Source organism: Rhinoraja longicauda, chromosome 18, assembly GCF_053455715.1.
Source record: "Rhinoraja longicauda isolate Sanriku21f chromosome 18, sRhiLon1.1, whole genome shotgun sequence".
Taxonomy (NCBI): domain Eukaryota; kingdom Metazoa; phylum Chordata; class Chondrichthyes; order Rajiformes; family Arhynchobatidae; genus Rhinoraja; species Rhinoraja longicauda.
The window spans coordinates 41,928,127-41,951,947 of record NC_135970.1 but is presented as its reverse complement, the minus strand read 5'-3'; the positions used below and the strand labels follow the sequence as shown (position 1 = coordinate 41,951,947).

Genomic DNA, 23,821 nt, shown 5'->3' with positions numbered 1-23,821 from the left:
GTCCCTCTCTTCCCCTCCCCCTTCCCAGTTCTTCCTCTATCTTCCTGTCCCCACCTATATCCTTCCTTTGTCCCGCCCCCCTGACATCAGTCTGGTCTCGACCCGAAACGTCACCCATTCCTTCTCTCCTGAGATGCTGCCTGACCTGCTGAGTTACTCCAGCATCTGCAGTTATTTTCTTCCACGTTCCCCTTCCAGATGTCAGCTCTCCATAGAGGATGTGTTTTGGAATACGGCCATCCTCCATGCGGTGGACATGGCCCAGCCACTGCAGCCTGCATTGCCTGAGTAGAGTGTACATACTGGGAAGGCCAGCGCCAGACAGAATCTCTGGGGATATTAATCTTACAAACTACGAGGGTCCTTGATGGTCTGGACTTTAAATGGTCTGGACTTGCAGGAGTACTTTGCCCCATTACAGTGGGGGGGTCCAGAACAAGGGGCCACAGTTTAAGAATAAGGGGTAGGCCATTTAGAACTGAGATGAGGAAAAACGTTTTCAGTCAGAGAGTTGTGAATCAGTGGAATTCTCTGCCTCAGAAGGCAGTGGAGGCCAATTCTCTGAATGCATTCAAGAGAGAGCTAGATAGAGCTCTTAAGGATAGCGGAGTCAGGGGGTATGGGGAGAAGGCAGGAACGGGGTACTGATTGAGAATGATCAGCCACGATCACATTGAATGGCGGTGCGTACAGGCTCAAAGGGCCGAATGGCCTCCTCCTGCACCTATTGTCTATTGTCTATTGAGGGAAGCTTTGGAGGGGGTGCAGAACCGGTTCACCAGAGTGTCGCCTGGATTAGAGGGCAGTTGCCAGAGGAAGAGGTTGGACAAACTTCAATTGTTTTCTTCGGAATGTCAGAGGTTGAGAGAGCTGATAAAGGCACATAAAATGACCAGAGGCATAGATAGATAAGATCGACAGTCAGAAGCACTTTCCCCAGCGTGGAATCATCAAAGACGAGGGCATAGCTTACAGGGGAGAGGGGCAGAGTCTAACGTGGTTGTGTGGGGCAACGTTTTATTTAGTGGCGTGTGGTGGGGTGTGGAACGCACAGCCAAGGTGGTGATGGAGGCATATGTCATGTGTAGGAAAATAACTGCAGATGCTGCTTCAAACCGAAGGTAGACACAAAATGCTGGAGTAACTCGGCGGGTCAGGCAGCATCTCAGGAGAGAAGGAATGGGTGACGTTTCAGATCTGATGAAGGGTCTCGACCCGAGACGTCACCCATTCCGTCACTGGCAGCGGCTGACTAGCAGTCTGTCCGTCTTTTTTTTCCCTTTTTTTGTTGTGTGTCGGTGTCGGGATGGTTTTTATATATATTTTTTTGGTTGTGTATGTGTGGGAGGGGGTGGTGGTGTGGGTGGGTGGGTGGGTGTGGGGGGGGGAACTTTTCTCTTCCTCACGGCGCGGGGTGCGGCTCGGCTGCGGGGCTTAACATCGCCCGCTGCGGCTTGGCCGCTGGACTTTACATCCCGGTGCGGCTTGGCCGCTGGACTTAACAGTGCCCGGTGCGGCTCGGCTGCGGGACTTTTCACCGCTGGTGCGGCTCGGCTGCGGGACTTAACATCGCCCAGTGCGGCTCGGCCGCGGGGCTTAACATCGCCCGGTGCAGCTCGGCTGCGGACTTGACATCGCCCGGTGCGGCTCGATCACGGGACTTAGCTGCGCAAGGCTTGGTCGCGGGCCTTTCATCGCCCGGTTCGGCCGCGAGACGTTTCAGCGCCCGGTGCGGGGACTGTGCGGGTCGGTCGGGGACGAGCTGTCTGTCCGTGGGCGTGGGGAAGAGAGTGGAAGTTTTGTTGCCTCCATCACAGTGAGGGGGTGTTTGGAGTCACTGTGATGGATGTTTGTGTTGGGGTCATGTGTCTATGACTGCTATGTAGTTTCGTTCGGTACTTCGGTACTGAACGACAAATAAAGCTCTGTTATACCTGTTATTGTCCCAGCGGTACCCGGCTGAGTCTGGGGCACTTTCTGTGGCGCACGGCCTTCTGGGTAAGCAAGCCTCCATTACCGGCTTGTTTCTGATGTAAACCTGTGTGATCGTACAGCGTCAGTGCGAGTTGTTGGAAGTTTGCTCTTGCGTGAGTCGGGGAGGGGAGGGCGTCTGTATCAGTACAATACAGACTCTTTACTCAATTTGCAAGGTCAGTGCTAACAAATAATGTGAATTGGCTGATAGGACCAGCAGAGAAAATACGGGCCAAATGACCTCCTGTGATGCTGTGACTGTTTCACGATTCAACGACCTCTCTACTTTTGTCAGAACATTAAAAGTCGAGACCGTACACTAGGTCAGGCAGCATCTGTGGAGAGAGGAATAGAGTTGGCATTTCGGATCCATAATCTTTCTCCTCCCTCTCTTCAACTCAACTCTTCCTATCTACGTCACCCCATGCAACGGGAGAGCTGCTACCTCACAGCTCGATCCTGGCCTCAATCCCTGCTTCAACCCAGACCCTAGGTGCCGTCCGTGTGGAGCTTGTGGCCGCGTGGGTTTCTCCGGGTGTTCTGGTTTCCGTCCGTGTCCCTAAGGTATGCGGGTTTTCAGGGTTTTGGCCTCTCAAAATGGCCCCTAGTACATCGGCAGCTGATGCCGAATATGGGAAAGCAGAATGAGTGTGAACAAGTGAATCAAAGGCATCACAAAAAGCTGGAGTAACTCAGCGGGTCAGGCAGCATCTCTGCAGGAAGATAGACATAAAAAGCTGGAGTAACCCAGCGGGTCAGGCAGCATTTCTGGAGAGAAGGAATGGGTGACGTTTCGTTGACCGAGACCCTTCTTCAGACTGAACATGCGATTATTTGTAGGCATTGACTGGATGGGCCGAAGGGCCTGTACACATGCTGTGTCTGTGAATCAAAGTCACTGTCAGTAATGTCGCTCAGCCATTCCTGGTCTCTGCTCCATCAGGTTGCCCAAACTTCGACCTGAGATGTCAGCCCTGCTTCTCTTCCCACGGACGCTGCCCGATTTACTGAGTGTTTCCAGTGTTTACCAGATTTTATTTCAGACGTTGCAGTATTTGCAGCTTCTCAGTTTTCACTTGGGACGGTCGTAATGTCCTTGCGGTTGTCCGGGCCGAAGGCTTTAATCCTGGTTACAAGAACTCGGACAAAACGTGTCTTTGCATTGAGGGAACAACGACACAGATCAAACCGAGGAGGATAATTGCCAAGGGAGGCAGCCTTCCCTTCTGAACCTGACGACATGGAACGCGGACAATGCAACAAAGGACACATTCATTACCCCTCCATTATTGCCGACTTAGGAAAGAGTGAAGGTGCACGATCATTATTTTTTAAACCGCTCCACAGTCTGATCCACTCGAGGGGCTCAGAAAGACCTCCGTTGTGTCCACTTTCCCCTTCAATCGGCCCCTCGAGTTTCTCATGTTCAAGGAGGATTTGTTGTTTGTGAAAAAGAGTGGAAAGGTAGAAGATATCGCTAATTAAAAGCGGCCGTCTCCATTGCACCAACCTGCAGTCACCAGCACTTTGATTTAATTATCAAAATTGTGAATGGCGTTTGTACAGCGGAGGTTAATTACATTGGGGGGGGGGGGGGGAGGGGGTCATGGAGAGCAATAGTTAAAGAAAAACGTCTCTCACCTAACCAATCGTTGAACTTCTTCACCTCCGTGGGGAGTCCAAGCTCCGTGAAGTCGCCCGTGTGAAGCAGAATGTCTCCGTACGGCATCTGGATGCCATCCGTGCGTGAGTGCGTGTCCGAGACGCAGACGAAACGCGTGTGGCCCGCTGGTTTTGGAGTGTCGTATGGCACGGGGTCGACCCTGGGCAGCGCGCACAATCAGATAAAGAGACAAGAAATGAGGGCAGTTAACAAGATGCCAAATCATCCGGTGCTTCCTCACCACTCACCGGCCCAAACACACACACACACAAGCACAGAGCCCATCAGCATTAATGGCCCAAACACACACATACAAGCACAGAGCCTGTCAGCATTAGAGACCCAACACACACACATACACACACAGCCCATCAGCATCAGTGGCACAAACACACAGAGCCTGTCAGCATTAATGGCCCAAACACACACACATACAAGCACAGAGACTGTCAGCGTTAATGGCCCAAACACACACACACACACACACACACAAGCACAGAGCCTGTCAGCGTCAGTGGCACAAACACACACACAAGCACAGAGCCCATCAGCGTTAGAGACCCAACACACACACACAGCCCATCAGCATCAGTGGCACAAACACACAGAGCCTGTCAGCATTAATTAACCTTTAAATCTCAAAAGGCGACAACTCGTACGCACACACAAACACAAATGCACACACATACGCACACACGCAGAGACACACACGCACACACACATACAGACACACACATACAGACACACATATACAGACACACACGCAGACACACACATACAGACACACATATACAGACACACACGCAGAGACACACACGCAGAGACACACACGCAGACGCACACATACAGACACACACATACGGACACACACACAAATACACACACGCACACACACACAAATACAGACACGCACACGCGCGCACACACACAAATACAGATGCGCGCACACACACACAGATACACACACAGACACACACTCACAGACACACACATACACACTCACACACACACGCACACACACACACACGCACATGCACACACACGTACACACACACAAATACACACACGCACACACACACGAATACACACGCACACAGATACACACACAGATACACACTCACACACACACACGCACACACGCACACACACACACACACACTCACACACGCACACACGTACACACACACGCACACACACAAATACACACACGCACACACACATACACACAAATACACACGCACACACAGACAGATACACACTCACAGACACACACATGCACACACTCACACACACAAATACACGCACACACACACAGACACACACACACACACACATACACACTCACACACACACACACACACACACACACACACACACACACACACACACACACACACGCACACACATGCACACACTCACAGGTCACTCCGGGGGAACAAGGAGTTGAAACATGAGCAGTGTGAGAAACCATGTTAATTTTTAAAAAAAATTAAATTGCAATTTCAAGTGATTTACAGAACCTCATTAAAAATCATGCCCTAATTAAAGTTCCTTCAGAAACTGGGCCCAATGGTGTCTACAATTAATTTGACATTTTCCCTACAAGGAGAAATCAATTCCTTTTCCACACGAAGAGAAATCAGAGTTTCTGGCCCTGCAATATTTCCTCCAAAACTCATCTTCTCAGCAACTGATAAGGCCTGTCCACCACAACCCTCTGTCCTCCATCAGTAAGCCAGTTCTCAATTCAGAATTACCAAGTTGCCCTGGCCCGCATGCATCTTAATATTCTGGATCAGCCGGCCATGAAGGATCGATGGAACAGCTCTATCCAAGATCGCAAGAAATTGCAACGAATTGTTGCACGCAACCCAGACCATCAGACAAACCAACCTCCCTTCTATTGATAGGCACAGAATGCTGGAGAAATTCAGCGGGACAGGCAGCATCTCTGGATAGACGGAATGGGTGACGTTTCGGGTCAAGACCCGTCTCCCGTTCCTTCTCTCCAGAGATGCTGCCTGTCCCGCTGAGTTTCTCCAGCATTTTATGTCTATCTGGTTTAAACCAGCATCTGCAGTTCCTTCCTATTCCCTTCTAGTGAATCCATCTGCATCTCACGCTGCCTCGGCATGGCCAGCAGCATAATCAAGGACCAGTCTCACCCCAGTCACTCCCTCTTCTCCCCTCTCCCATCAGGCAAAAGGTACAGAAGTGTGAAAACGCACACCTCCAGATTCAGGGACAGTTTCTTCACGGCTGTTATCAGGCAACTGAACCATCCTACCTCAACCAGAGAGCAGTGGTGAACTACTATCTACCTCATTGGAGACCCTCGGACTATCCTTGATCGGACTTTACTAGCTTTACCTTGCACTAAACGTTATTCCCTATCATGTATCTACACACTGTAAATGGCTGGATTGTAATCGTGTCTTGTCTTTCCGCTGACTGGTTAGCACGCAACAAAAGCTGTACCTCGGTACACGTGACATTAAACTAAACTGAAGTGATATTTTATTCGCCAATTAAATACCGCAGAGGGTAGAAGGACAGAAAAAGTTCACAACTCAAAATAGTTGGAAGTATCGCCCTCACGTTGATATCGAGATTCAAAATAATATTTGAACAAAAAAAAAGCATGTTTATGCAACATGGCTTGAGATCATAAAGAATGATCAAACGTTGGATGAAAGTGCGAGCAGCTCCTGTGGTTTCACGCGCCATTTGTTATAAATTTAAGATGAACTTAAGTGCACAGCTTCCGCGCGTTGGGATTTGCAACAATCGGCCCCGACATTAATGATGCCGGCAGCCCGACAGCTAACTGCTGGGGAGATCCAGATTACCTGCCATTAGTCCTCCTCGCCAGTACTCTCCAACAAGCACCAAATCCTTGTGGTCCACTCATCCCTTCCCACCCAAAGGCCCACTCGTCCCCTCCCACCCAAACCACCCCCGCCCGACCCAGGTACCTTCCCCTGCAATCGCAGGAGATGCAACACCTGCCCCTTTACCTCCCCCCTCGACTCCATCCAGGGTCCCTGACAGTCCTCTGACAGTGAAGCAGAGGTTCACCTGCACCTCATAGAAACATGGAAACATAGAAAATAGGTGCAGGAGGAGGCCATTCGGCCCTTCGAGCCAGCACCACCATTCATTGTGATCACGGCTGATCATCCACAATCAGTAACCCGTGCCTGCCTTCTCCCCATACCCCTTGATTCCACTAGCCCCTAGAGCTCTATCTAACTCTCTCTTAAATTCATCCAGTGAATTGGCCTCCACTGCCCTCTGTGGTAGAGAATTCCACAAATTCACAACTCCCTGGGTGAAAACGTTTCTCCTCACCTCAGCTTTAAATGGCCTCCCCTTTATTCTTGCCTCCTCCAGTCTCGCCCACTGTATCCGCTGTTCTCAGTGCGAGTTCTATGTATCGGCGAGACCAAGCGTAGACAGAAAGCTTGGGCTATCTCCGGGTCACAGGGAAAGCGTACAAACTTCCTTCAGACGGCACCCGTAGTCAGGATCAAACCGCATCGTATGTGTCTCAACGCCCATCTTTGACAAAGTATTCCTGGGACCCGCCAGTCTCTCTGCCCCGCCTACCACCTTTAACCCCTTCTCACCGTAAAGCTACGCCCTTTAGTCTTTGACATTTCCATGCTGGGGAAATGCTTCTGACTGTCCACCCTATCGATGCTTCCCATAATTTGTTTTAACCTCTATCAGCTCTCCCCACGGCCTCCCACACTCCAGAGAAACCAGCCCACGTTTGCCCAGCCTCTGTCTACATAGCCAACATGCTTGACCGCAGCGAGCAGCCTGCCAAGCCTCTCCAAAGCCTCTACGTGCTTCCTGTAACGGGGCGACCACGACTGCACACATGACCTCTTGACTAACCAGAAGCTGCCATGCGACTCGTTGACCAGGCAAAGGCCAGGTGCCCCTGTGCCCTGGAGAGGGGTAATGGAGGGGGAGGTGGGAGCACAGCTCAGTGACAAGCCATTTATTCATACTCAGTGTGGAAGAAAACAGCTGGAAGGGAAGGGAAGGGAAGGGGGGTGGTAGCAGAGACACATTCCAGATATCATCTACACTCACAGGGGTTATCCAGTCTACTAACCAAGTTCAATGTTGAGAAATTATTTACTAGCGAGTTTACAGGAAGGGAATTAGTTACAGGACTCGGTACTTAGTCCAGTTTGGGGATAATTGAACTGATCTTCCAGCTACCTATTAACCTAACATGGGCAACATTCATGGGATCAGGTAACCAGTGCATACCTGCAAGGCACCCAAACCAGGCTGGCAAAACGTTAAAAGATAGACACAAAGTAGTGGAGTAACTCAGCGGCTCAGGCAGCAAGTCTGTAGAAAAAGTCCCGGAATGGCGGGACTGTCGTATGTTGAAAGACTGGAGCGACTAGGCTTGTATACACTGGAATTTAGAAGGATGAGAGGAGAGGACACGTTAGAGGCAGGAAACATGTTCCCAATGTTGGGGGAGTCCAGAACAAGGGGCCACAGTTTAAGAATAAGGGGTAGGCCATTTAGAACTGAGATGAGGAAAAACTTTTTCAGTCAGAGAGTTGTAAATCTGTGGAATTCTCTGCCTCAGAAGACATTGGATGCCAATTCTCTGAATGCATTCAAGAGAGAGCTAGATAGAGCTCTTAAGGATAGCGGAGTCAGGGGGTATGGGGAGAAGGCAGGAACGGGGTACTGATTGAGAATGATCAGCCATGATCACATTGAATGGTGGTGCTAGCTCGAAGGGCCGAATGGCCTACTCCTGCACCTACTGTCTATTGAGTATAAACCAGCATCTGCAGTTCCTTGGTGGACACAAAGTGCCGGAGTAACTCAGCGGGTCAGGCAGCATCTGTGGAGAGAAGGAATGGGTGACGTTTGGGGTGGAGACCCTTCTTCATCTTCCTGTGTGGTTGGTATCTCATTCCCAACGCACATTGCCCTCAGGATGGCGGTGATGAGGAGAGGGTGAACACGTGTTTGCAAGGTGTGTGTCTGGAGAAGGACACAAGGTGCCTTTCTACACACTCGCCAAACTTTCATTAATACCCATGAAACAGTGGGAGAGCTCCTTCCAGTAAAGACGCACGGGAAATCTACACTGGGCTTTGACAACTTCACACTGCAAAGCACAAAGTGCTGGAGGAACCTAGCGACGCCGGGCGGCAACTGTGGGAGAAATGGACACTTCTTCAGACTGATTATAGTGGGGGGGGGGGGGGGGGGGGAAGCTGGACAAGAGGTGGGGTAGGACAAGGCTTGGCAAGTGGTAGGTGTGTCCAAGGGATGGGGGGGGGCAGGTGATGGGTGGGCAAGGGTTAGAGATGAAATGGAGACAAGAAGGTATGAGATAGAAGAAGAATGAGATGTGAAGTCAAAGTGAGGGCCTTGCCCACCCCGGCCAACATGCCCCATCTACACTAGTCCCACCTGCCCACCCCGGCCAACATGCCCCATCTACACTAGTCCCACCTGCCCACACCGACCAACATGCCCCATCTACACTAGTCCCACCTGCCCACCCCGGCCAACATGCCCCATCTACACTAGTCCCACCTGCCCACACCGACCAACATGCCCCATCTACACTAGTCCCACCTGCCCACCCCGGCCAACATGCCCCATCTACACTAGTCCCACCTGCCCACACCGACCAACATGCCCCATCTACACTAGTCCCACCTGCCCACCCCGGCCAACATGCCCCATCTACACTACTCCCACCCACCCACACCGACCAACATGCCCCATCTACACTAGTCCCACCTGCCCACACCGACCAACATGCCCCATCTACACTAGTCCCACCTGCCCACACCGGCCAACATGCCCCATCTACACTAGTCCCACCCGCCCACACCGACCAACATGCCCCATCTACACTAGTCCCACCTGCCCACACCGACCAACATGCCCCATCTACACTAGTCCCACCTGCCCACACCGACCAACATGCCCCATCTACACTAGTCCCACCTGCCCACCCCGGCCAACATGCCCCATCTACACTACTCCCACCCACCCACACCGACCAACATGCCCCATCTACACTAGTCCCACCTGCCCACACCGACCAACATGCCCCATCTACACTAGTCCCACCTGCCCACACCGACCAACATGCCCCATCTACACTAGTCCCACCTGCCCACACCGGCCAACATGCCCCATCTACACTAGTCCCACCCGCCCACACCGACCAACATGCCCCATCTACACTAGTCCCACCTGCCCACACCGACCAACATGCCCCATCTACACTAGTCCCACCTGCCCACACCGACCAACATGCCCCATCTACACTAGTCCCACCTGCCCACACCGACCAACATGCCCCATCGACACTAGTCCCACCTGCCCACCCCGGCCAACATGCCCCATCTACACTACTCCCACCCACCCACACCGACCAACATGCCCCATCTACACTAGTCCCACCTGCCCACACCGACCAACATGCCCCATCTACACTAGTCCCACCTGCCCACACCGACCAACATGCCCCATCTACACTAGTCCCACCTGCCCACACCGGCCAACACGCCCCATCTACACTAGTCCCACCTGCCCACACCGGCCAACACGCCCCATCTACACTAGTCCCACCTGCCCACACCGACCAACATGCCCCATCTACACTAGTCCCACCTGCCCACACCGGCTAACATGCCCCATCTCCACTAGTCCCACCTGCCCACACCGACCAACATGCCCCATCTACACTAGTCCCACCTGCCCACACCGACCAACATGCCCCATCTACACTAGTCCCACCCACCCACACCGACCAACATGCCCCATCTACACTAGTCCCACCTGCCCACACCGACCAACATGCCCCATCTACACTAGTCCCACCTGCCCACACCGACCAACATGCCCCATCTACACTAGTCCCACCCACCCACACCGACCAACACGCCCCATCTACACTAGTCCCACCTGCCCACACCGACCAACATGCCTCATCTACACTAGTCCCACCTGCCCACCCCGGCCAACATGCCCCATCTACACTACTCCCACCCACCCACACCGACCAACATGCCCCATCTACACTAGTCCCACCTGCCCACACCGACCAACACGCCCCATCTACACTAGTCCCACCTGCCCACACCGACCAACATGCCCCATCTACACTAGTCCCACCTGCCCACACCGGCCAACACGCCCCATCTACACTAGTCCCACCTGCCCACACCGACCAACATGCCCCATCTACACTAGTCCCACCTGCCCACACCGGCCAACATGCCCCATCTCCACTAGTCCCACCTGCCCACACCGACCAACATGCCCCATCTACACTAGTCCCACCTGCCCACACCGACCAACATGCCCCATCTACACTAGTCCCACCCACCCACACCGACCAACATGCCCCATCTACACTAGTCCCACCTGCCCACACCGACCAACATGCCCCATCTACACTAGTCCCACCTGCCCACACCGACCAACATGCCCCATCTACACTAGTCCCACCCACCCACACCGACCAACACGCCCCATCTACACTAGTCCCACCTGCCCACACCGACCAACATGCCTCATCTACACTAGTCCCACCTGCCCACCCCGGCCAACATGCCCCATCTACACTACTCCCACCCACCCACACCGACCAACATGCCCCATCTACACTAGTCCCACCTGCCCACACCGACCAACACGCCCCATCTACACTAGTCCCACCTGCCCACACCGACCAACATGCCCCATCTACACTAGTCCCACCTGCCCACACCGGCCAACATGCCCCATCTCCACTAGTCCCACCTGCCCACACCGGCCAACATGCCCCATCTACACTAGTCCCACCCGCCCACACCGACCAACATGCCCCATCTACACTAGTTCCACCTGCCCACCCCAACCAACATGCCCCATCTACACTAGTCCCACCTGCCCACACCGACCAACATGCCCCATCTACACTAGTCCCACCTGCCCACCAACCCAACATGCCCCATCTACACTAGTCCCACCTGCCCACACCGACCAACATGCCCCATCTACACTAGTCCCACCTGTCCACAACGACCAACATGCCTCATCTACACTAGTCCCACCTGCCCACACCGACCAACATGCCCCATCTACACTAGTCCCACCTGCCCACACCGACCAACATGCCCCATCTACACTAGTCCCACCTGCCCACACCGACCAACATGCCCCATCTACACTAGTCCCATCTGCCCACCAACCCAACATGCCCCATCTACACTAGTCCCACCTGCCCACACCGACCAACATGCCCCATCTACACTAGTCCCACCTGCCCACACCGACCAACATGCCCCATCTACACTAGTCCCACCTGCCCACACCGGCTAACATGCCCCATCTCCACTAGTCCCACCTGCCCACACCGACCAACATGCCCCATCTACACTAGTCCCACCTGCCCACACCGACCAACATGCCCCATCTACACTAGTCCCACCCACCCACACCGACCAACATGCCCCATCTACACTAGTCCCACCTGCCCACACCGACCAACATGCCCCATCTACACTAGTCCCACCTGCCCACACCGACCAACATGCCCCATCTACACTAGTCCCACCCACCCACACCGACCAACACGCCCCATCTACACTAGTCCCACCTGCCCACACCGACCAACATGCCTCATCTACACTAGTCCCACCTGCCCACCCCGGCCAACATGCCCCATCTACACTACTCCCACCCACCCACACCGACCAACATGCCCCATCTACACTAGTCCCACCTGCCCACACCGACCAACACGCCCCATCTACACTAGTCCCACCTGCCCACACCGACCAACATGCCCCATCTACACTAGTCCCACCTGCCCACACCGGCCAACACGCCCCATCTACACTAGTCCCACCTGCCCACACCGACCAACATGCCCCATCTACACTAGTCCCACCTGCCCACACCGGCCAACATGCCCCATCTCCACTAGTCCCACCTGCCCACACCGACCAACATGCCCCATCTACACTAGTCCCACCTGCCCACACCGACCAACATGCCCCATCTACACTAGTCCCACCCACCCACACCGACCAACATGCCCCATCTACACTAGTCCCACCTGCCCACACCGACCAACATGCCCCATCTACACTAGTCCCACCTGCCCACACCGACCAACATGCCCCATCTACACTAGTCCCACCCACCCACACCGACCAACACGCCCCATCTACACTAGTCCCACCTGCCCACACCGACCAACATGCCTCATCTACACTAGTCCCACCTGCCCACCCCGGCCAACATGCCCCATCTACACTACTCCCACCCACCCACACCGACCAACATGCCCCATCTACACTAGTCCCACCTGCCCACACCGACCAACACGCCCCATCTACACTAGTCCCACCTGCCCACACCGACCAACATGCCCCATCTACACTAGTCCCACCTGCCCACACCGGCCAACATGCCCCATCTCCACTAGTCCCACCTGCCCACACCGGCCAACATGCCCCATCTACACTAGTCCCACCCGCCCACACCGACCAACATGCCCCATCTACACTAGTTCCACCTGCCCACCCCAACCAACATGCCCCATCTACACTAGTCCCACCTGCCCACACCGACCAACATGCCCCATCTACACTAGTCCCACCTGCCCACCAACCCAACATGCCCCATCTACACTAGTCCCACCTGCCCACACCGACCAACATGCCCCATCTACACTAGTCCCACCTGTCCACAACGACCAACATGCCTCATCTACACTAGTCCCACCTGCCCACACCGACCAACATGCCCCATCTACACTAGTCCCACCTGCCCACACCGACCAACATGCCCCATCTACACTAGTCCCACCTGCCCACACCGACCAACATGCCCCATCTACACTAGTCCCATCTGCCCACCAACCCAACATGCCCCATCTACACTAGTCCCACCTGCCCACACCGACCAACATGCCCCATCTACACTAGTCCCACCTGCCCACCAACCCAACAGGCCCCATCTACACTAGTCCCACCTGCCCACACCGACCAACATGCCCCATCTACACTAGTCCCACCTGCCCACCAACCCAACATGCCCCATCTACACTAGTCCCACCTGCCCACACCGACCAACATGCCCCATCTACACTAGTCCCACTTGCCACCCCGCCCAACACACCCCCATCTCCTGCCTGCGTTTGCCCTCTATCCCTCCAGACCTGTCATATCCATGCACCTGTCTAAATGTTTCTTAAACGTTTCAATAGTCCCTGCGTCAACTTCCTCCTCTGGCAGCTCGTTCCATAAACCAACCACCATCTGCGTAAAGGGTCTGTAAAAATGGACTCGGTTCATTGCTGAGGGGCGGCCTGTGTTAAGAGAGGGTCAGTCATCATCTTATTGAACGAGAGGAGACGCGAAGAGCTAATTGGCTGTTTTGTGCAGCTATTTTCCTACATGCGGAGCTGAAAGGCACAGCCTCCAAAGGTGGTGGGCTTGACAGGTAGGCAAGAGTACTGAAGTCCCAGAGACTTCTAGGATTCAATAAGGTTAGAGGCAATGGAGGAATCCGAAATCAAGAATGAACATTTTGAAATGGATTGGGCAAGTTGACATTAATTAATCACGCCCAATTACCTGAATCACAATGAAAAGCATTTACATGAGGCACTGCATTTGTCATCAAGGATAGACACAAAGTGCTGGAGTAACTCAGCGGGACAGGCAGCATCTCAGGAGGAATAAAGAGGATGGGTGATGTTTAGGGTCACAATCTTCTTCAGAATATCATCGTGCCCGATCTCGCTGCCACCATGGGGCAGGAGGTACCGAAGCCTGAAGTCCCATGTTCAGGAAGAGCCACTTTCTGACAATATATAAGAAAATAACTGCAGATGCTGGTACAAATCGAAGGTATTTATTTACAAAATGCTGGAGTAACTCAGCAGGTCAGGCAGCATCTCGGGAGAAGGAGGGTCTCGACCCGAAATGTCGCCCATTCCTTCTCTCCTGAGATGCTGCCTGACCTGCTGAGTTACTCCAGCATTTTGTGAATAAACACTTTCTGACAATGATGAGATTCTTGGACCATCTTGCACAACCCTAATCTAACCTCAACCACCCAACACTACGCACAGCCCCTACCACTAATACAACCTTTTATTATGTTTTTGTACTGATGTCTTGTTTTTAGTTTCAGATTCATTCAGTTTGTTGTCAGGGTCACCGAGGTTCAGTGAAAAGTTGTTTTGTTTTGTGTTATCCAGTCAGTGGAAACACTTTACATAGAGTCATAGAGTGTGACATTACAGACCCTTCACCCTGACTTGCCCACAACGACCAGCATGTCCCGTCTACGTCAGTCCTGCATTCAGCCCGTATCCCTCTCAACCTGTCCCATCCATGTGCAGATGTTCCTCGACATACGTGCGGTTACGTTCCAATAAACCCATCGTAAATCAAAAATGCATTTAATACACCTAACCTACCCAACATCACAGCCACCTAACCTACCAACATCATAGCCTAACCTACCAACATCACAGCCACCTAACCCACCAAACATCACAGCCGAGCCTAGCCTAACTTAAACGTGCTGAGAACACTTCCATCAGCTACAGTTGGGCAAAATCCAATTCTGGCTGGCACGTTGCAGAGTGCGGGTTGTTTCCACGTGTGATGGTGGGGCAGTCTTGGATCTGCGGCTCGCTGCCGTTGCCCGGCATCACCAGCGTATCGTACCACATATCGCCAGCGGGCACAGATCAAAATGCAACATTGGAAGCACGGTTTCTACTGAATGTGTATGGCTTTTGCACCGCCGTAAGTCAAAGCATCGTACGTCGAGAAGCATGTGCACTTATTTCTTAAACGTTGCAATAGACCCTGCCTCAACTACCTTCCTCTGGCAGCGGGATGGCGGGACTGTCATATGTTGAAAGACTGGAGCGACTAGGCTTGTATACACTGGAATTTAGAAGGATGAGAGGAGATCTTATTGAAATGTATAAGATTATTAAGGGGTTGGACACGTTAGAGGCAGGAAACATGTTCCCAATGTTGGGGGAGTCCAGAACCAGGGGCCACAGTTTAAGAATAAGGGGTCGGCCATTTGGAACTGAGATGAGGAAAAACTTTTTCAGTCAGAGAGTTGTGAATCTGTGGAATTCTCTGCCTCAGAAGGCCGTGGAGGCCAATTCTCTGAATGCATTAAAGAGAGAGCTGGATAGAGCTCTTAAGGATAGCGGAGTCAGGGGGTATGGGGAGAAGGCAGGAACGGGGTACTGATTGAGAATGATCAGCCATGATCACATTGAATGGCGGTGCTGGCTCGAAGGGCCAAATGGCCTCCTCCTGCACCTATTGTCTATTGGCAGCTCGTTCCACACCCAGCACCTTTTGTGTGAAAAAGAGGGTCACAATCAAGCAGTCCGCAGAGCAGACACAGGTTTGCACACTTGCTTTCCTTTACAACTTTGTGTGGTTTATGTACAATTTGTTTGTACGTGTTGGCTGGGTCTATGTGCCTGTTGTGCTGCTGCAAGCAAGGCTTTTCATTCTACCTGAACCTCAATGAACTAGTGCATCTACATAACTAAAACTCTCGTTTGTTTGTTTGTTTGTTTGTTTCTGAACTACAGCCAAAGCGCTACACGATAGCGCGACAATGTCAGCCCCACCTTACTCACCGTCGTCCCTTTGGTGCTAATGGAAGAAGCTTCATTGAAATCAGTGTTATATTTTTAGTTATTCACATTTTAAAGTTTAAATCTATCTCCCAGGGAGGGAGGGGTGGAGGGAGGGAGGGTGGTGGAGGGAGGGAGGGAGGGGGAGGATGAGGGGGATTGAGGGGGGGAAGGGGGAGGGGAGGGAGGGGGAGGGGGGAAGGGGAGGGAGGGGGAGGGTGGGAAGGGGGAGGGAGGGGTAGTGGAGGGAGGAGAGAGGGGAGGGAGGGGGAGTGGAGGGAGGAAAGAGGGGGAGGAGGGAGGATAGGTGGGGTTGAGCGGGAGGGGAGGGAGGGGGAGTGGAGGGGGTGGACGGAGGATAAGGGGGGTTGAAGGGGAGGGAGGGAGGGGGGAGGAGAGGGTGGACGGAGGATAGGTGGGGTTGAGCGGGAGGGGAGGGAGGGGGAGTGGAGGGGGTGGACGGAGGATAAGGGGGGGTTGAAGGGGAGGGGAGGGAGGGGGGAGGTGAGGGTGCTGCACCAATGTAGGAGAGGTTTGGGCCAAACGGGTCCACTTGGTCTAGTGTGACCTAAAACTTGACCTCAAACTTGAGCAGAAATGTGAGGCTCCCTTGTGAGGCCAGATATGCCTAGAGTTCACTGACGGTGCGCTCAAGTAGTGATGGGAGCCTTGCTGTCCGACCCGTCTGCACAGCAACGTAGACTCACTGCTCCTGAGCAGTTGTGCTCAGCGAAATTCCTCGGAGATCTTTCTTATGCGTACTCAATGGGATTTCTTTGAGAAGGTTCAGTACTACAATGATCAAAGGGAATCTGTCGGCTGCCAGTCTCTGATACATTTTTTTTAACCAGTTTGAAATTTAATCTGCAGCTACGGAGAAAAAGATAAAAGGAATATCAAGCTGGTTTCGTACTCCAAATTACACAGCCCAGCAAACTGCCCGCGTGAGCAAAGGAGTTTGCTCAGACTTGTTAGTGGACTGAGAGCAGGCCATTCGGCCCCTCGAGCCTATTCTATCAGTCAGTTAGCAAACTACGAGCTGCTAGTGGAACAGGCAGCATCTGTGGAGGGAAATGGATGTATCGTCTCGACACTCTGCAAATCACCTCACTTTTAGCTGCGGATTCCAGCATCTGCAGTTTCTTGATTGATATTTTATGATCACATGTGACATGTAACTGGGAGATTCTTTGTTCTGCATACCGTACCCAAGGCATACCGTACACAAGGCATACCGTACACAAGGCATACCGTACACAAGGCATACAGAGTCAGAGGGGGAGTTGAAGTGTTTAGCAGCCAGGACATAGCGTCGTCCCAGGTGGACTAAGCGATGGTGATCAGCGAAACGATGGCCAGTCCACACTTGGTCTCGCCAATTGTTACATTGTCTGCACACGTGACAACTAAACGCACTCGACTCGTTACGTTGGCCTGTAGTTGTGGCGGACGGGCATTTGACAGGAACCTTCGCCGGGAAACAACGACAGGTGAGCCGGGTAAAGGCGCCGTCTGTACGGAGTTTGTACGTTCTCCCCGTGACCTGCGTGGGTTTTCTCCGAGATCTTCGGTTTCCTCCCACACTCCAAAGACGTACAGGTATGTAGGTTAATTGGCTGGGCAAATGTTAAAATTGTCCCTAGTGGGTGTAGGTTAGCGTTAATGTGCGGGGATCGCTGGGCGGCGCGGACCCGGTGGGCCGAAGGGCCTGTTTGCACGCTGTATCTCTAAATCTAAATCTAAGATTGGGCCCAACGGCCCATCGACCAGCCGGCACTTGTTGGACGGACAGCAAGGCTGCTGCCCTGGGAAATGTCTAAGTACAGGGCGCACTGAGAAAGTGCTCAGGGTAACACAGCAGGCCATTTTACATCTCGGCATATGGTTCTTGTAGCTACACCAGTCCGCAGGCCAGTAGCAGATCAACTCTCGGGGGGGAAAAAAAGGCAGCAAAATGATTTCATGATTTAATCATTTAATGAGGACTTTAAAAATATCAGTAACAGGGTCCTAACACTTCATCGATCAGAGTTTGGACCTAGACAGCTGGCGTTAACAGCCAGCTCCGTTAAAGGGCCATAATTGTTGCATTGTGCGTAGTAGCCCTGCTATCCACATTCAATATCGTGCAAAATCTGTTGTGCATTTACAAGAAACCAACCTCAACCCTCCAAGGGCTGAGAAACAAGTTTTAATTCATGACACCCTTTTTAAAAGGGAACACTGACTTATAGGGACTGAATGCAGAAATCAACCAGGCCCTGTGTGCAGACCGACACAGTGGAGAGGCAGGTCCCGGGGGTGGGGGGGCTGGTATTCTTCAGTAGCCTTTTGTACGAGGAGCGTGGGCGTGCGGTGAGACTTAACGTGACCAGCGTGGGGCCAGAGCATATCTGGGCACTGGGAGGAGCACAGTGCACTGTTGTGTGTGGGTGCAGTCATACTGCAGGGCCCACCAACCACTGCAGAGCCCACCAACCACTGTAGGGCCCACCAGCCACTGCAGGGCCCACCAAACCACTGCAGAGCCCACCAACCACTGTAGGGCCCACCAGCCACTGCAGGGCCCACCAAACCACTGCAGGGCCCACCAACCACTGCAGGGCCCACCACCCACTGCAGGGCCCACCAAACCACTGCAGGGCCCACCAAACCACTGTAGGGCCCACCAGCCACTGCAGGGCCCACCAAACCACTGCAGGGCCCACCAAACCACTGCAGGGCCCACCAAACCACTGCAGGGCCCACCAACCACTGCAGGGCCCACCAACCACTGCAGGGCCCACCAGCCACTGCAGGGCCAACAGCCACTGCAGGGCCCACCAACCACTGCAGGGCCCACCAAACCACTGCAGGGCCCACCAAACCACTGCAGGGCCAACAGCCACTGCAGGGCCCACCAACCACTGCAAGGCCCACCAAACCACTGCAGGGCCCACCAAACCACTGCAGGGCCCACCAGCCACTGCAGGGCCCACCAGCCACTGCAGGGCCCACCAGCCACTGCAGGGCCCACCAAACCACTGCAGGGCCCACCAACCACTGCAGGGCCCACCAAACCACTGCAGGGCCCACCAGCCACTGCAGGGCCCACCAAACCACTGCAGGGCCCACCACCCACTGCAGGGCCCACCAACCACTGCAGGGCCCACCAACCACTGCAAGGCCCACCAAACCACTGCAGGGCCCACCAAACCACTGCAGGGCCCACCAAACCACTGCAGGCCCCACCAAACCACTGCAGGGCCCACCAAACCACTGCAGGGCCCACCAAACCACTGCAAGGCCCACCAACCCACTGCAGGGCCCACCAAACCACTGCAGGGCCCACCAAACCACTGCAGGGCCCACCAAACCACTGCAGGGCCCACCAGCCACTGCAGGGCCCACCAAGCCACTGCAGGGCCCACCAAGCCACTGCAGGGCCCACCAACCATGCATCTCCACCGCTGTCAGCAACGTCTGCTTCCTCATGCTCCACTTTGCCCTGTTTCTGATCTGAAAGAATTCTGACACCGATCGAGATCAGAGCCGGTGACTATTCCAGACACTTGATTCACGTTACATTCGCCAAACCCTTTCAGGAAGGACGTATGCAATCCATATCCATGCAGGGGACATTTGCGGGCGGCACGGTGGCGCAGCGGGTAGAGCTGCTGCATCACAGCGCCAGCGACCCGGGATCGATCCTGACTACGGGCGCTGTCTGTGCGGAGTTTGTACGCTCTCCCCGTGACCTGCGTGGGTTTTCTCCGGGTGCTCCGGTTTCCTCCCACATTTCAAAGAGGTGCAGGTTTGTAGGTTAATTGGCTTGGTATAATTGCAAATTGCCCCTAGTGTGTGCAGGATAGTGTTAGCGTGCTGGGATCGCTGGTTGGCACGGACTCGGTGGGCCGAAGGGCTTGTTTCTGCGCTGCTTTTCTAAACTAAACCAAGGATGTTTGTAATCCATAGTAACTGATCTTCTCTTGATGCTGGCCGACCATCATCCAAAACGTGCAGGTTTGTAGGTTAATTGGCTTCTGTTTAACTGTGTCTAGTGTGTGGGATAGAACGACTGTATGGGCGATCACTGGTGGGCACGGACTCGGTGGGCCGAGAGGCCTGTTTCCACACACTTTATCTCTGAACTAAACTACAGGAGGGAAAGTGATGAACAAAACAGCGAGAGGCAAGAGAGAATCCCCTTCTCCTGCCAACTTACGCAAATGATGTGTGGGAAATGCTCATTGACTGCATGGTGATCTGTTACTGATTAGGACCGACCCTGAGTACAGGTGCCTGGTTAAACTAATTAAGGCCAAAAACCTGGAGCAGCCTCGACCACCCACGTGGGTCCAAGAGGAATCTCGCAAATGTATTCGTTCCAGAGGATCCATCGTTGAAGTGCCGACCCCAGGCAGTTCACCGGGATAAAGAAACAAAGATGGCCTTCCTTGCAGGGAGCTTGTAACTGGCCAGGCACCATGTCTCTGACAAGCCTGGCTGTGTACAACTGCTGCCCACAGCGAACAACACTTTGCAATAATAAAGTATTCAGACACTGAAACAAAGCACAGTGGTGATGCACAGGCTTGCTATGCTGGCCAAGGGAAATGCTCGCTATTTAAAATCAAAACTGTGACAGATGCTGAAATAACTCACCGTGGCCCCAAAGGCACCGACCGGCTAATTACTGCGTCAACAGAATACAAACACCTGGGTACTGCCGAGAGGCAAGGAGTGAACGAAGGAAGCCCTCTGCCAACGCACTGGCCAAACGCTCGGTGTGGGGCGGGTGTGCGCTGAGCGTGGTGGGTGGCAAGGGTAGCCCTGAATTGGCAGCAGTCCTTTAGTTGAGTCCAGAAATACATCTGTGAAAACAGAGCCTTCGGCCCACCGAGCCTGTGCCGACCAGCGGTCACTAGACCTGATCCAGACTCACAATTTCCAGATTCAGGAACCGTTTCTTCACAGCTGTTATAGACAATAGACAATAGGTGCAGGAGGAGGCCATTCGGCCCTTTGAACCAGCACCGCCATTCAATGTGATCATGGCTGATCATCCACAATCAGTACCCTGTTCCTGCCTTTTCCCCTTACCCCCTGACTCCGCTATCTTTAAGAGCTCTATCTAGCTCTCTCTTGAATGCATCAGGCAACTAAGCCATCCTATCAGCAACTGGAGAGCAGTCGTAATGTCTTCCTATCCACCTCACTGAAGACCCTCGGTCTATCTTTAATCAGACTTCATCTTGCACGAAGCACTATTCTCTTTTTCCTGTAACTGTACACTGCGGACGGTTTGATTGTAATCGTGGGCAGTCTTTCCACTGACTGGATAGCACTAAACAGAAAAGCTCTTCACTGTACCTCGGTAAACGTAACAATAGTAAACTAAACAAATGTAGGCCCATCCTGCACACAAGGGGCCAATTAACCTACAAACTGGCACGTCTTAGGAATGCGGGAGGAAACCGGAGCGCCCGGAGAAATCCCGCCAGGTCGCAGGAAGAACGTGCAAACTCCGTACAGACAGCAGCCGATGTCAGGATCGAACCAGACCTCCAGTACCGTGAGGCAGCAGAACTACCAACTGTGGCACCCAATAAAAAAAAATAACAGTCTGTGAACTGAAACGTTAACTCTGTTTCTCGTTCCACTGAAGCTGCCTGACCCACTGCTTCCAACATTTGCCTTCTTGCCTCTAGTCTTCAGCATCCACGGGGTTTTCCATGACTCTCATGTGTGTCCACAGTTCCGTAGTCAGAATGGAACGTGGGTCTCTGGCTGTAAGGCAGCAACTCCTTAAACAAGGTGTTTGACACAGGCATGGAAGACTCAGCATGGAAACAGGCCCTTCGGCCCACTGAGTCAATCCCCTCTCATACCATTTCTATGCTATCCCACTTTCCCATCCACTCCCTTCACACGAGGGGCAATTTACAGAGGCCAATTAATCTACAAACCCGCACGTGTTTGGAATGTGGGAGGAAACCGGAGCGCCCGGAGAAAGCCCGTGTGGTCACAGGGAGAACGCGCAAACTCCGCACAGACAGCAGCCGATGTCAGGATCGAACCAGATCTCCGGTACCGCGAGGCAGCAGAACTACCCACTGTAGCACCCAATAAAATTAAAATCTTTGAACTGAAACGTTAACTCTGTTTGTCTTCCACTGAAGCTGCCTGACCCACTGCTTCCAACATTTGCCTTCTTGCCTCTAATCTTCAGCATCCACGGGTGTTTTCATAACTTTCATGTGTGTCCACAGTTCCGTTTACACTGAGGCTTCAGCTTCGTTTGATTTAAACTGAGACCTTAACCGCAGCAAAAAGAAACGATGGCCGTCTGGATGGAAAACGGTCTCATTAAGCAGCACTTGGCCAACGTGGACCAGACTCAGTTGTCGGCCCGTGTGAACACTGTCGCGGGGCAGTCCACTTCCAGATGTGGGGCGATGGTTGGGCTTTGGAACGTGCTGCCTGATGTCAAGTGGGGTTTGCAGATCCAAGCACGGACTTCCCAGAATTAAACGAATGCTTGAAGGAGTGAAAATAGCAAGGAGGTGTCGGAAGAGCGACTGTGGGACTAATTAGGATGGAATTCAGAACGAGTGGTGGCACAGCGGTAGAGCTGCTGCCTCACGGCGCCACAGGCCCGCGTTCCATCCTGACTACGTGTGGAGTTTGCACGTTCTCCCCGTGACCCGCGTGGGTTTTCTCCGGGTGCTCCGGTTTCCTCCCACACTCCAAAGATGTGCAGGTTTGTCAGCTCATCTGGCTTAGTGTCATTGTAAATTGTCCCTAGTGTGTGTAGGATAGTGTTGGTGTGTTGGTGTGTGGGAGGGGGGTCCAGACTTGGTAGGGCCTGTTTCCGCGCTGTATCTCTAAACTAAACTGGAATTTAGACGATTGAGGGGGGATCTTATAGAAACTTACAAAATTCTTAAGGGGTTGGACAGGCTAGATGCAGGAAGATTGTTCCCGATGTTGGGGAAGTCCAGAACAAGGGGCACAGTTTAAGGATAAGGGGGAAGTCTTTTAGGACCGAGATGAGAACGTTTTTTTTCACACAGAGAGTGGTGAATCTGTGGAATTCTCTGCCACAGAAGGTAGTTGAGGCCAGTTCATTGGCTATATTTAAGAGGAATTTTTAGATGTGGCCCTTGTGGCTAAAGGGATCAGGGGGTATGGAGAGAAGGCAGGTACAGGATACTGAGTTGGATGATCAGCCATGATCATATTGAATGGCGGTGCAGGCTCGAAGGGCCAAATGGCCTACTCCTGCACCTATTTTCTATGTTTCTAACAACCCTGGCCGGGAATGTCTGGATTTTTTAACTCAAAGCTGTTTTTTATTGTGCCGACCAGAATAGAGCAATTGTTCACGGGTTGGAACCAGCACTGGGATCAGCAACAATAACTTGCCGTGACATCACATCTTCATCGCCAAGTCAAAGAGACACAGTTAGAAAACCTGGTGGGAGGTTTTAAGGAATTTGCTTCAAGTGGTCGAT

The 23,821-nt window shown here is 53.1% G+C and overlaps 1 protein-coding gene across 1 annotated transcript in view; it reads right to left on the bottom strand.

Annotated features, from left to right (window-relative positions):
• LOC144602183 (metallophosphoesterase MPPED2-like) overlaps positions 1–15,386 on the bottom strand; it is a 97,657-nt gene extending 82,271 nt beyond the window's left edge. The window contains exons 1-2 of the mRNA XM_078414918.1: positions 15,259–15,386; positions 3,616–3,797 (exon numbers count right to left, since the gene is read on the bottom strand). Of these exons, the coding sequence (XP_078271044.1) occupies positions 3,616–3,797; positions 15,259–15,386 (310 nt within the window). The remainder of the gene's footprint in view (positions 1–3,615; positions 3,798–15,258) is intronic.
• Between the last annotated feature and the right edge of the window lie 8,435 nt (positions 15,387–23,821).